We start from the raw sequence: 14518 nt of genomic DNA, 5'->3' as shown, positions 1-14518 counted from the left end.
TGGGCCGGCCGCTGCCCTGCTGGCGCTGGGAGACCTCAGGCAAGTCCCTTCCCCACCACTTCCCCTCCGTCCCAGCCTCTGGGTGGATTTCAAGCTCGGGACAATGGGGGCCTCGAGCTCTGTCCCCAATTTCAAATGGGGGGGGGTCTGTGCCATGCTCGGCGCCGCAGGGGCACTGGCGCCGGCTGAGGTCCGGGCAGTGAGTCCTGGAGAAGCAGCAGTGTTAGCAGGCAGGGAGTCCGTGCCCAGCCCAGCCAGGACAAGCAGGCAGCGGATTTCCAGGGGAAAGGACTGAGCGTGGGAGACGCGCAGGGCTGAGCCGGGCAGCGGGTGGGAGGGAGAGCTGGGAATCCAAGGAACCAGTGTTTATCTTGGAGAAGGGGATTGGAGCTGGGTTTTCTCTGCTCCTGCCCCTGGACTGCCCTTCTGCCAGGCCCAGCAAAAGCCGCCTTCCCCCCACCCCCTTCCTGGCACGGCAACCCAGGTCACACCTCCAGAGTCAACAGGACTTTGTACTCTGAGCGCTTGCCAGCTTCCCAACCCACCCTCATTCCCGCCTCAGAGAGAACAGTCTGATCTAGAGAGGAGAGCTGGCAAGGGAAGGAATGCAAGTGTATGGCCTCCCTGCCCCCCACCCCATGCCCCTCCTAGAGCCGGGGAGAGAACCCAGGAGTCCTGGCTCCCAGCCCCCCTCCCCTCCCAGAGCCAGGGAGAGAACCCAAGAGTCCTGGCTCCCAGGCCTGCTGCTCTAACCCACCAGCCCCCACTGCCCTTCCAGAGCTGGGCAGAGAACCCAGGAGTCTTGGATCCCAGCCCCCCCACTCTAACTCACCAAGATGGGGGTGGCACCATGCCGGGCACAGACACCCAGCACCTGAGCTCAGGTGCCCCCCCATCATGCCGGGTGCTGCACACCGGGCACCTGAGGTCCGGGGCTGCACAGAGCTTCCCGTCTAAGAGCTGGAGAAAGGCCCATGGCCTCGGCTGGATCGACGCTGTCAGCGAGACCCAGGAGATGCAGCGCCTGGCTCAGGCTGGACCCCAGCCCAGTGGCCTTGCCCCCCTCCCAGAACACAGGACGGACAGATGGCGGCAAGGGACAAGGGGCTGGGTTCAAATCCCGGCTCTGCCGCAGACTGGGGCTGTCAGTATCCTGCAGCTTTAGCTGTAGTGTGGACGTGTTTCAGCCCAAGCGCTGCTCCCATCCACACACAAAGCACTCGGAGCGTTTGTCCAACGCCCAGCCCCATGCAGCGACCGGTACACAAAGCAATAGCGCACATCTGAAGGAGGACGGGAACCTTTCAAGCCCAGCTGGGGTTGTTGGCCCTCACTCCATGTACTTCGTAAAACCCATGTGTGACGAAGTGGGGAGGGCCGTGCTCTCATTGTTTCCTATCGGGGTAGGGTTTGCAAGCAGAGGGGGTGGGACTCAGTGTCCCTGGGGGTTACTGGTTTAACGAGGGAGGGAAGAGGGAGTTTGTGGTTACAGAGGATCGGCGAGGGAACTTGGGACCCCAGCGACCGGTGACCTGACGACCCAGACGCCCAGCTCAGGAGTCGCAGCTGGTTCTGGCCAGTGGGAGGACAATGGGCTGCGAAGAGAGGAGAGGAGGCCCCGGTTTACGACCCTGTTTCCCTGGAGAGAAGACAATGGACAGAGGCGGGGCCTGGGATCTCAGATGCCCAGCTGGGAGCAGGGGAGCTCGGGGCTGGAGAGGGGGAGCAGGCAGAGCCCACCTGGATGCAGAGAGACTGGGATGTGCTGGGCTGAGGGAGGCCAGGCCTGAGGCCGGAGAGTTTCCTGGGCTGTGTTCAACTCTCAATAAACCTCCTGTGTTACGCTGGCTGAGAGTCGCTCCGGGCTAGAGAACACGGGGTGTGGAGGCCCTGGGGGTCCCGAGCGAGGGGACTCCTGAGGGGGACCACGGCAGAGACAGACGTGCTGAGGCTCCGAGAGGTGCGGCTCCAGGAAATGGAGAGGCCTGGCCCCGAGAGAGAGTGGCCCCCCGAGAAGGGCTGTCGCACTGTAAGGGGCACCCCCCACGGACCGCACGGGGCCACGAGTGGGCACGATCTGTGAGTCCGTGACACCGTGGAAGTGCCCAGTATGAGATGGTGAGAGGACGTGGCTCCCGTTTCGGGGGGCAGCCGACCCAGGCTGGAGCCGTTCTGGGAGATGCTTTAGTTCGGCTGGATCCAGGGGTAAGCGGGCGGGATTCTCTGACCCAAGAGGTCAGGCTAGATGAGCTGGAATCTACAACACTCTCTATATAGGAGCCACGTAATCAATCTGGTCCCACCGCAGCCTCACTCTCTTCAGTGCATTTAGCGTCATAGCTGGCGTGGCAGGGTTCCCCACGGTACAGATGGGGAAACTGAGGCATGGGGTCACACAAGAAGTCGGTGGCAGAGCAGGAAATTGAGCTTGGCTCTGCCACCTCTAGGCTAGTGCCCCATCCTTCCCCTCCCTCGAACCCATGAATTAGCCTGCGGAACTCACTGCCACCAGAGCATGGCTAGGGGAATGCGCCCGGCGCAGGGATGCAGGCAAGCCCCGGCTGGTCTGGTAAGGGGGCCCAGGCTTCTCAGCGCCCTCCACCCAGCCCCGGCTGCTGGCACAATGCAGGGCAGAGACCCTGGGGAAGGCGGCGCATGGGGAATGGCCCATCCTGGAACACTACCACCCCTTCCCTGCCCCCCGGCGTTCTCCCCAGACAACGTACCTCCCGTCGGCACAGACCTGGCCCGGAGTCTGCGTCTCAGGCAGGTTCAAACGTGACCCAATCAGCCCTACACCCTGCCAGCTGGCAACATGGCACTCGTTCTCAGTGGCAGCCAATCAGCAGCCAGAGTCTGGGTTTTGAGGAAGGGGCGGCTCTGGGAGGGGAGGGGGGGCTGGTGGTTAGAGCAGGGCGGTCTGGGAGCCAGGACTCCTGGGTTCTCTCCCCAGCTCTGGGAGGGGAGTGGGGGGCTGGTGGTTAGAGCAGGGCGGTCTGGGAGCCAGGACTCCTGGGTTCTCTCCCTGGCTCTGGGAGGGGAGTGGGGGTTGGTGGGTTAGAGCAGGGGGGCCTGGGAGCCAGGACTCCTGGGTTCTCTCCCCAGCTCTGGGAGGGGAGTGGGCTTGGGAGACAGCAAGGGCGGCTTTGTGGTTAAGGGACCGGATGGGACTCAGAGACCAGCTCTGCCACAAACTCCCTGTGTGACCCTGGCCACGTCACTTCGCTTCTGCACCTCAGTGCCCAGCTGTGGGGGGGCGGGGAACTCCTCCTTCCTGCTCTCCTCAGGGCTGGGTGGGTCTTGCGATGGGGTCTGTGCAGGGCTTGGCCCCGATCCAGGTCGGGGTGGGGGGGGTCTGTGTGGCACCCAGCCACTCGGCCCTGCACCACCCAGGGCATTTCTTCCACAGCTGTGTGTCAGCGCTGGTCACTCCTGGACTTGCACGCCAAGCACAGCTGTTGGGTTCCCCTTCGGCAAGACCACCCACCATCCACAGCTGCAGACCACCAAAGCGCAGAGGTATGGGGGTATGACGTTATTGACATAAACTGGGACCATATAGATCATTCTTGCAACCAAGGTCCTGTAGTGGCACCCAGATCTTGTATAAAGGGGGTCAAATGGGGTGTCTAGGACAAGGTTATGGTTTACTGGTTATGATTATGCTGTCTATATGTGTGTATCACTTTTGTAGTTGAAGTTATGAATATTGGCTCTATACTGTCTGTATGGCAAACTTATGCTATGCTTCTGGGTGACATCCCAGACAAGCTGAGATTAGCTCTGCCTAGCCTGCTTGATGGCCCATTAAGGACCATCAGCTATACAATGGACCCATTGAGAGAAGGCAAATATGCCTTAATGACAGGTTTCAGAGTATATGCATCCGAAGAAGTGGGCTGTAGTCCACGAAAGCTTATGCTCTAATAAATTTGTTAGTCTCTAAGGTGCCACAAGTACTCCTGTTCTTCTTTTTGCAAATATGCCTTGAGACTCAGCAAAGTATGCAGGGACTGGCCCATGTGACTCCAGACTCCATTTTGCTGTAATTTTCCACAGTAAGAACAAAGAGGCGTTCTTACACCTGGAAAAGACTATATAAGGCTGATGCGTCATATCCATCTTGTCTTCAATCCTGCTTCTTATCTCTGGAGGAACTTTGCTACAAACTGAAGCTCTGAACAAAGGACTGAGGACCCATCCCAGCTGGGGATGTTCCAGAGACTTGATTTGAACTTGCAGTTTATTCCATCGCTGCTACAAGCCTGAACCAAGAACTTTGCCATTACTGTATGTAATTGATACCATTTAACCAATTCTAACTCTCATCTCTATCTTTTTCCTTTTATGAATAAACCTTTAGATTTTAGATTCTAAAGGATTGGCAGCAGCGTGATTTGTGGGTAAGATCTGACTTGTCTATTGACCTGGGTCTGGGGCTTGGTCCTTTGGGATCAGGAGAACCTTTTTCTTTTACTGGGGTATTGGTTTTCATAACCATTTGTCCCCATAACGAGTGGCGCTGGTGGTGATACTGGGAAACTGGAGTGTCTAAGGAGATTGCTTGTAAGACTTCTGGTTAGCCAGTGGGGTGAGACCGAAGTCCTCTTAGTCTGGCTGGTTTGGTTTGCCTTAGAGGTGGAAAAACCCCAGCCTTGGGCTGTAACTGCCCTGTTTGAGCAATTTGTCCTGAGTTGGCGCTCTCAGTTGGGTTCCGCCAGAACCGCATTGTCACAGGGGGGCAGTAAGATGGGGACCCCCGAGCCCTTCACACTACAGCCTGTGCCCTGTGGGCCGGGCTATCAGCGGGCGAGGTGTCAGAAACCAGCAGCTGACGACAAAGCAGGCTCTTCCGATCGAGAGAGGAACCTGCAGCTGCGCCCCCCATGTCCCGCACGACAAAGCCCACCCTCAGGGGAACTGCAGAGAAAGCAAGTTCCCGCCCCCGCGGTAGGTTTCATCTGGGAGTTATCTAGCACTGTAGCACCCTAGGGGTCCCAGCCTAGATCAGAAGCTGCCGCACAGACACCACCCCAAGACCGAGATCGGGGTCCCCCCCATGCCAGGCACTGTACAAACAGCCCTTCCCCGCAATGATCTTTAAGGCCTTATGAAAATTGAGGGCCAAAAGTTCCTTGAGCAACTTAGTATACACCCCACAAGTTCCTGTGAGCTGTGTCACGCTGGGCCAAATCTGCCTACAGGCGCAGTGGGTCGCAAAACCCGTTTCTACAGGGCCTGAACTGATCGCCCCAAACCGGAACTTCAACACCCCCCGGATGCAACTTTTGAACCAAAATATTAAACAAAATATCCAGCCTTAATGATCGTACAATCTAGGGGCCTGACCCAATACACAGCCAGGCCCCCGAAGTCCCAGCCTTAAACATGAATCCATCCTCCTCCAGCAACTTTTTCCACCTGGGATCACTCACAGGGGAATATCCAGCAGCCTTGGGCCCTCTGAGCCAAGCTTAACAGGCCAAACGATTCCTCGTCGCCCACGAGTCCCCATGTGGCAGTGATCCCCCCACCCCGAGCCAAGCAGCCCCCCAAAGATGAACGATACCGCGCGCTTTCCCTCCACAGATCTCACAGCGCTTCACGCTGGGGATTACTGTCCTCATTGGACAGATGGGGGAAACTGAGGTATGAGGCGGTGAAGGGACTCGCCCAGGGGCGCTCAGTGACAGATCTGGGAACAGAAGCTGGGTCTCTCGCGTCCCAGCCCACTGCTGGACCCACTAGACCACGCAGACCCCCATCTGCAGCACTCCAATCCCACCCCCAGTGAGCCTCTGACCACAGCAAGCTCACACCGTTCCACTGCCAACATACCCGGCTCCAGCCATCAGGCAATCGCTGTGGGGCTCCCCCGCAAGCCCCCATCCCAGGGCTATTCCTTCCCCTCCCAGACGCCAACGACGTCACCTTCTTTGCAGCTGAGAAACATCACTTACAGGTGTGAGGTGCTGCGGGTTGTCTGCCGTTGCTAATTGGACAGCAGGTCTCACTGCCAAGAGCTCCCTGCGCCGCAAAGAAAAAGGACGGGGGGGCGCCGGACAGGCCCAGGGCAGGGCTTCGGAACGGCCAACTTTCTACCCCAGCCCCCTGCAGAGCGGGGAATTCGCCGGCACTTCCCTCCCTCGACAGGCAGCTCCGCGGGCCACCACACAAGGGGTTGATCTGCATTTCATGGCAGGTGTGGGGAAAAGGGCCTCAGGAGAGTGCAGCCACGTGAAGCCCTGGGCCGGAAGGTGGGCTCGCTCAGACCCCACACTATGAAGGGGGTCCGGGCTCCCCGAAGCCTGCATGAAATCTATCCCGGACACCTGGGATTTTCAGCTCTGCTCCAGACTGCCTGCGTGATCTGGGGGCAGCTCTCTGGCCTGGGAGCACAATGGTCAGCTGACCTGAATCTACAGAAAACCCTGGGGGAGTCCCTGCGTCTCGGGCCTCAGTTCCCCTGTCTGTACAATGGGGCTAAGCGGTCTGCCTTGTCTGTTTAGGCCGGGCCTCCCAGGGCTGGCACTGCTTTCCTCTGGCTGTGTAGTGCCTGGTGCCGTGGGGGCCACCAGCTGGGGGGCGGTGTTGTGCCGGGGGCAAGGAGTCTGGGCAGCCCTCGCCACAACCCTCCCCTGAGGCAGACCTGTCCAGCGCCCCAGCTCAGCACTCTCGGACTCCCAGCAGCCACCGTTCTGCAAAGAGCCTTGCCCAGCCCGGGCCCCGGGGGGGAGCCCCACGGAGACACTGCGGCACGTGTCCCTGGGCCAAAAGCACCTCCGCCAACCCCCGACGCGCCCCCACCCCCGGCTCACAACCCCGGGCCCCGCCGGCGGCCCCTCCGCCAACCCCCGACGCGCCCCCGTCCCCAGGCACTCCGTCAGGGCCCAGGACCCCACGGTGCCAGGCGCTGCACACAGACCAGAGGGTTGGGAACCAGGTGTCCTGAGCCCAGTGCCCCGGCCCGGGCAGCAGACTGCCTCTCTAGCAGCACCGTCTGCCGGGCCCGCTGGGCTGGGCTGGCACCCCTGGAGGTGGGGTCTGTACAGCCTGAGGAACCAGGCAGGCACCCGCATTCCCTCCAGACCCACCGCCCAGCACGCAGCCAGCCTGCATGTGAGCACGGGACCTAGAGGCGGAAGACTGTCTCGGTACCAGCTCAGGGATTTCGTTTGTAGCAGTCTCTGTTCCCTGCTCCAGAGCCCGCCGCGGCTCTCCAGGATTGGGACTCAGCTCTCCCTCAGACCTGCGGGGGAACTTGGGCATGTCTCTTGCTATGGACCTGTGTAGCGCCTGGCAGAGGCGAGGACCCTCCAATCTTGGGGAGGGGGGAGGCGCCGGGCAGCGCCCCCCCCCCCAATCTCCGTCGGGGAAGGGGGAGGCGCCGGGCAGCGCCCCCCCCCCCAATCTCCGTCGGGGAAGGGGGAGGCGCCGGGCAGCGCCCCCCCCCCCCAATCTCCGTCGGGGAAGGGGGAGGCGCCGGGCAGCGCCCCCCCCCCCCCAATCTCCGTCGGGGAAGGGGGAGGCGCCGGGCAGCGCCCCCCCAATCTCCGTCGGGGAAGGGGGAGGCGCCGGGCAGCGCCCCCCCAATCTCCGTCGGGGAAGGGGGAGGCGCCAGGCAGCGCCCCCCCAATCTCCGTCGGGGAAGGGGGAGGCGCCAGGCAGCGCCCCCCCAATCTCAGTCGGGGAAGGGGGAGGCGCCAGGCAGCGCCCCCCCAATCTCGGTCGGGGAAGGGGGAGGCGCCAGGCAGCGCCCCCCCCCAATCTCCGTCGGGGAAGGGGGAGGCGCCGGGCAGCGCCCCCCCCCCAATCTCCGTCGGGGAAGGGGGAGGCGCCGGGCAGCGCTCCCCCAATCTCCGTCGGGGAAGGGGGAGGCGCCAGGCAGCGCTCCCCCAATCTCAGTCGGGGAAGGGGCCAGGCAGCGCTCCCCCCCAATCTCCGTCGGGGAAGGGGGAGGCGCCAGGCAGCGCTCCCCCCCAATCTCCGTCGGGGAAGGGGGAGGCGCCAGGCAGCGCTCCCCCAATCTCAGTCGGGGAAGGGGGAGGCGCCAGGCAGCGCCCCCCCAATCTCGGTCGGGGAAGGGGGAGGCGCCAGGCAGCGCCCCCCCAATCTCCGTCGGGGAAGGGGGAGGCGCCAGGCAGCGCCCCCCCAATCTCCGTCGGGGAAGGGGGAGGCGCCAGGCAGCGCCCCCCCAATCTCCGTCGGGGAAGGGGGAGGCGCCGGGCAGCGCCCCCCCCAATCTCAGTCGGGGAAGGGGGAGGCGCCGGGCAGCGCTCCCCCCCAATCTCAGTCGGGGAAGGGGCCAGGCAGCGCTCCCCCCCAATCTCAGTCGGGGAAGGGGCCAGGCAGCGCTCCCCCCCAATCTCCGTCGGGGAAGGGGGAGGGGCCAGGCAGCGCTCCCCCAATCTCGGTCGGGGAAGGGGGGCCTCCGGGTAGTGCTCAGCACAGCCAAGACCCCCCCATCTCGGCCAGGACAAGGAGACTACAAAAGCTGTTTCTAAAGTGCATTTTTGGCGGCGGTGAGCCTTTGTACCAGCAGGGAGCTGGGCATGTTTTGCGGGGCGCTCGTCAGGAACAGTTGGCTCGTTAGACATTAAAAGCCCTTCTTAGCTGCCTCTCTTCCTTTCCTAGCATCCGCCAGCGAGAGCCGCACGCTGCGAGTTCAAGGACAGAATCCACAAGAGCACGAACGTGTCGAACACAAGCAAAAAGCCTCCGATTCAAAGGCACACACTGCAGCCAACAAGTCCTACCTAGCAACGGCGCCGGGCTGAACACCTCAGGCGCACAGCCTGGAGCCGAGAGCTGACGCACACGGAGCTGCAGCACCCGGCCTTTGTGTCACACCCAGCAGCCGCTCCGGTTTGGGGGCGATGCGTCTGCGTCTGGGGAGGGGGCCACAGTCTGCAAGACGCCCGCCCATGGTCCTGGACACCGCACAGATGCCTTTCTTTCAGAGCAAGACTGGGACACCCTCCTCTGTCATACCAAAGCCCTCCCCTGCCCAAGACTGCCCCCCATTGTGCCAGGCCCACAAAGAGAGACAGCCCGTCTCCAGAAGCTCACAAGCTAAATAGACCACAGAAGGGTTGTTAGCCCCATGTTACGGGTGGGCAAGTCACTGCATCTCTCCAGGCCTCAGTTTCCCCACGGTAACGCAGGCAGCCTGTGCCGGGGCTGGGAACTGAACTCAAATCTCCCAAGTAGGAGCAGGGGATACAGTGTCGGGTCAGGGGTCTGCAGGTCGGGAAGGAAGGGAAAGCCAGGAGCGCGATCAAAGGGGTGGCTTGATCACAGTCTAGCAGAACCTACGTGGGGCACAAATGTTTAACAGCAGGATCATCAGTCTAGCAGCGAATGGTCTAACCCGACCCACAGCTGGAAATCGACGTGATCCAGTCCCAGCTTCTGGCCATCGGGGGTGGGAAGTGTTTCTAAACGACACAGGGACCCACTCAGCGCCTGCGCTGTACAGGTCAGACTAGACGGTCCCTTCAGGGCTCTGGTCCCACTCAGAGAAGGCCTTTGCACACAGTCTGAACACAACCCTGGGAAGACTTCCTGGTGTGGCTGGGGCCGTCATTCCAGTTCGGGCAGCCAGACAGCTCCCAGCTCGGACTGGGTCATGGGTATTAGCCACATGAAGCTGCAAAGCCCAACACAATGCCTTCTCCACAGATGGATGCAGACAGATGCACCACCTGGCTGGCTGGGTTTGGGGGGCGTTTTTCCCATGCTGCATTTTTTAACAGTGTGTGCCTGTCAGCCAAATATCCCTGGCAAATGCCCAATCACCGCTCAAAGTCAGAACCCAAGGAGTGAAATTAAGACCCCCCCACCCCCCCGCCTTTTGGGAAATCCTGAGAAGTCAGCCATGCACTCCCAGCGCGTGGCAACGATCCTGTGCCCAGCGCTCACCTCCGCACTCTAAACACGGGAGAGGGTTCGGAGAAGAGCTACAAGGAGGATTCCCGGGCTGGCAAGCACACCTCCCAAAGCAGCTCCAAGTAGTCAGCTTACCAAAGACATTAATCACGGTCTAAGTATCTACATGGGCAGTAAACAGCTGGAAGCTAAAGCCATGCAAATTCCCATTCGAAATAAGGCCTACACTTCCCACAGCCTGAGTGATTAACCAGTGAAACAAGGTCCCCGGGGCAGGGGTGGATTTCCCACCTCTTGCGGCCTTCCCATCCAGACTGGAGCCTAGGGTGACCAGATGTCCCGATTTTACAGGGACAGTCCCGATATTTGGGGCTTTTCCTTATATAGGCTCCGATTACGCCCCCCCCGCCGGTCCTGATTTTTCACACTTGCTGTCTGGTCACCCTACTGAAGCCTCTCTGGAAGACGCTGCAGCCCCGCACAATTCTTGCGCACAATACAGGGGAGCTGGGTGCAATTCCCGTGCCCGTACGGTACTAGATTATCGAACAGTCTCTTCTGGCTTGAATCTGGGCAAAGCAGATGGGCCGAGCAGATCCTGTGCTTCGGTTGGTGTTTAGCAAAGACTGATGCATCCCAGGGCTTTGCACCGTGCCCAGCCCCTGCACTTCCAAGCAGATAAGAAATTAGTCACTTCCTGTCCTAAAACACTGTGCGCTAGTGAACAATTGTTGCATTCCACCCTACTGGCTCCGCAGTTTCTATCAGCATAAGAATCGCCAGAACCAGGGCCTCGTCTCCAACAGCTGTGACAAGAAACCCTGCAGCCATGGGATAACCTGTCTGTTACACAGAAGAGGAGTTGGGCTGCCCTGCAGAACAAGAGTCTAACTCTGTTTTTCTTTCTAATCTTTACTAAAAAATGTCGGATCATTTGTTTAAATCCCGCTAAACTCTTGGCCTCTTGCGGCACGGAGTTCCACGTGCTTTTAAAATGCAGTCCACAGCGTATTTCCTTGGGTCAGTTTTAAATGCACTGACTTATTTTCATTCCACGTCGCCTCGCTCTAAGGTTGTCTGGAGCACGGCCTGTCCTTTTGTTCGCTGCGTGTGCAGCGCCTAGCACCAGTCACTGGTTTGAAGGCCGGAAGGAACCATCAGCTCACTAGTCTGACTCCTGGATGGCACAAGCCAGAGAATTCCCCCGTTTGAGCCCAATCGTTTGTACTGCAGCTCATTCAGAAAGGCATGCAGGCTGGATCGGACGCCATCAAGAGATGGCGAATCTACCACTGCCGGAGGCAGTTTGGGCCAATGGTTAATCCCCCGCACTGTACAAAACCTGGGCCTTATTCCTAGCGTGAACGTGTCTGGCTTTATCTGCCAGCCGCTGCCTTCCTGATAGGTTAAAGAGCGCCTTGGTACCCCATGGAGATACCATGTGATCAGTGGAGTCCATGACGGGGTGCTATCACCATCTGAGTAAATAACACAGGGAGGCGTTGGGGATCCTTGGGAAGGACAGAGAGACTGAAGCCAGCTGGGAAGAAGTTCTATCCACCCACCAGCAATGACATCTGCACAGAGCCAGTGTTACGAAACCTCCCTGGTTTGTCTGGGAGATAGACAGTGCTTTGAAAAGAGATGTAATCACATTGCAAAGCATTCCGGAGCTTGGCTCGCGGAGCTGTTCTGCTGATGGAGGCGAGAATTCACAGCGCAGCCAGCCTGCAGCAGACAGCTCGGGTTTGTCCCTATTAAACGCAATGACAAATTATGATTCCTGTAAAAAAAACCAAACCAAAACGCTCTGCCAGGGACTTGGGGCCAGCCAGAGATCTAATGATACTGGTAGAAAGGCAGTGCTGCCTTGGCTAGAGCACTGGGCGACCTTCTGTTCCCAGCTCTGACGCTGACCTGTGCTAAGCCACAGACCCGCTCCCTGCCTCTGTATCCCCACCTGTGAAATGGGGCTAATGACCGACGGCTGAAAAGCATTAGCCATCATTATGACAGGTGATCACACTGGTATAACTCTATCGAGCTCAGGGCTACGCTGCACTGGCTGCACTTCTCCTACCCCGCCAGGAGGGGCTCTCCTGTTGGCGTACGTAATCCCCTTCCCCAAGAGGCGGTAGCAAGGCCGAGGGAATGAATGCTCCACTGCAGAAGCTCTGCTCTGTACCGCTGCCTGAAACCCCTGGCACGCCGGGCGAATCATTATTCACCAGCTCGCCTCAATCCCGAGCAGAGCCGCCGCTTTGCACTGCCAAGGCTTTGTGGCGAAGGTCTAAAGAACTCCTGCCCGTTAGCATGAACGGTGCCGGGGATGGCAGAGTCACTGTTCCCACATGCGGGCGCTGGCAGCGCTGGGGGTTTACCACCAGCCCAGCACTGCAGAGGTTAATACTCCAAGACGGGACCGGTTATTAAACATTTGAAAATCAGATTTGGGGTTAACGTGGGCCAGGACAGTGACCCCCATGATCCATGCGCAAGCGCCACCGTGCACGCTCTGCTGTGAACCACTGCAGCAACAGCTCCCCACTGTGCCCCCGAGCCAGCTCACTGCACTGGCTGGGCACCGAGCGAAGAGAGGAGAGAGCTAGTGAGATCATTGCAGAGATGGGGGGATGCCACTGGGGAGGAGAGCAAAGGAGGAGAACAAGGCGTTAGGGTCGCTGCAGCCACGCCGGGCGGGGGGACAGGGAGTCAGGGTGACTGAAGGGGGAAGCGGCGGAGGGACAGGGAATCAGGGGCATTGCGGTGACACTGGGGGGGGACACAGTGAGTCAGGGTAAATGCAATGACGACGGGAGGGGGGTGGCGAACGGGGAGTCGCGGCCACTGCAGAGACGCTGGGGCGGGTAGCGAGGGGGAATGGGCAGCGAGGGTCACTACAGCAAGTGTGTGTGGGGGGAAGATATAGGGGATGGACAGGTGTGGATGAGGGGCTTCCCGCCCCAATGGGTGAAGGGAAGCAGCAGGACCAGAGAAGGGGGACGACACAGACATTATGCAAAGGGAATTGGGCTCCTGCAGCAGCCATGGGGTGTGTGTGGGTGTCTTGGGGTTTATCCTAGGAGCGGCCCCCACCCTCATTCCCATCTAACCACGGGGAGTGCCTGGCTCCTCCCCCTCCGCCTACCCCCACCCCAACAGCTCCTCCGGGGGCATCCCCCGAGTCACAGCCCCCCCCAGCAGAGGTGGGGGGTCCCCCGAGTCACAGCCCCCCCCAGCAGAGATGAAGGGGGGGGCGAGTCACAGCCCCCCCAGCAGAGATGGGGGGATCCCCCGAGTCACAGCCCCCCCCAGCAGAGATGGGGGGATCCCCCGAGTCACAACCCCCCCCAGCAGAGATGAAGGGGGGGGCGAGTCACAGCCCCCCCAGCAGAGATGGGGGGATCCCCCGAGTCACAGCCCCCCCAGCAGAGATGGGGGGATCCCCCGAGTCACAACCCCCCCCAGCAGAGATGAAGGGGGGGGCGAGTCACAGCCCCCCCAGCAGAGATGGGGGGATCCCCCGAGTCACAGCCCCCCCAGCAGAGATGAGGGGGGGGGCGAGTCACAGCCCCCCCCAGCAGAGATGAGGGGGGGGCGAGTCACAGCCCCCCCAGCAGAGATGGGGGGGGGGCGAGTCACAGCCCCCCCAGCAGAGATGGGGGGGGGGCGAGTCACAGCCCCCCCAGCAGAGATGAGGGGGGGGCGAGTCACAGCCCCCCCAGCAGAGATGGGGGGGGGCGAGTCACAGCCCCCCCAGCAGAGATGAGGGGGGGGCGAGTCACAGCCCCCCCAGCAGAGATGGGGGGGGGGCGAGTCACAGCCCCCCCAGCAGAGATGGGGGGGGGCGAGTCACAGCCCCCCCAGCAGAGATGAGGGGGGGGCGAGTCACAGCCCCCCCAGCAGAGATGGGGGGGGGGCGAGTCACAGCCCCCCCAGCAGAGATGAGGGGGGGGCGAGTCACAGCCCCCCCAGCAGAGATGGGGGGATCCCCCGAGTCACAGCCCCCCCAGCAGAGATGAGGGGGGGGCGAGTCACAGCCCCCCCCAGCAGAGATGGGGGGATCCCCCGAGTCACAGCCCCCCCAGCAGAGACGGATTTGGCCCCCCAGCAGGGCCCCGCCCCCTGACCTTTGCCCTTTGCCCCCCTTACCCTGAGGGCGGAGAGGTCGATGTCATCCAGGCTGCGGGCGGGGGCCGGGTCGGCCATGGCCGGGTCGGGTCGGGTCGGGGCTGGGGCGGGGCCTGGCCGGCTCCTCACTGCGGCCCCATGGACCCGGCGCCGGGCTCCGCGCACCGACTGACAGCGGCCGCCCCCGGAACGCCGAGCCGAGCCGAGCCGCACTGCGCAGGCGCCGGCAGGTGGGCGGTTGGGCGCGCGCCGCGCCTGCGCCCAGCTCCGCGGAGGGCGGCACGTGAGGCGGAAGACGGTGGCGGACCACGCAGGCGCCATCTGGGGGGAGGAGGAGAGAGGTCACGGGTCGGCGCATGCGCGGGGCGGACAGCGAGGCGGAAGAGCGAGATGGCGCCCCGTAACTCCCCCACCAGCATCACCACCGCGCGCGCATGCGTGGAGAGGGGGGCGCGAGGGGAAAGCGGCTCAAGGCGCATGCGCGTAACCGCAAGTCAAG

The 14518-nt window shown here is 61.4% G+C and overlaps 1 protein-coding gene across 1 annotated transcript in view; it reads right to left on the bottom strand.

The window, feature by feature from the left end:
- The window catches only part of MINK1 (misshapen like kinase 1), a 69981-nt gene extending 55748 nt beyond the window's left edge, over nucleotides 1–14233 (bottom strand). The window contains 1 exon segment of the mRNA XM_054005797.1: nucleotides 14041–14233. Within this exon segment, the coding sequence (XP_053861772.1) occupies nucleotides 14041–14097 (57 nt within the window). The 5' untranslated portion in view covers nucleotides 14098–14233.
- Between the last annotated feature and the right edge of the window lie 285 nt (nucleotides 14234–14518).

Source organism: Malaclemys terrapin, chromosome 15 (genome assembly GCF_027887155.1).
Source record: "Malaclemys terrapin pileata isolate rMalTer1 chromosome 15, rMalTer1.hap1, whole genome shotgun sequence".
Taxonomy (NCBI): domain Eukaryota; kingdom Metazoa; phylum Chordata; order Testudines; family Emydidae; genus Malaclemys; species Malaclemys terrapin.
This window is presented reverse-complemented; position numbering and strand designations above follow the sequence as displayed.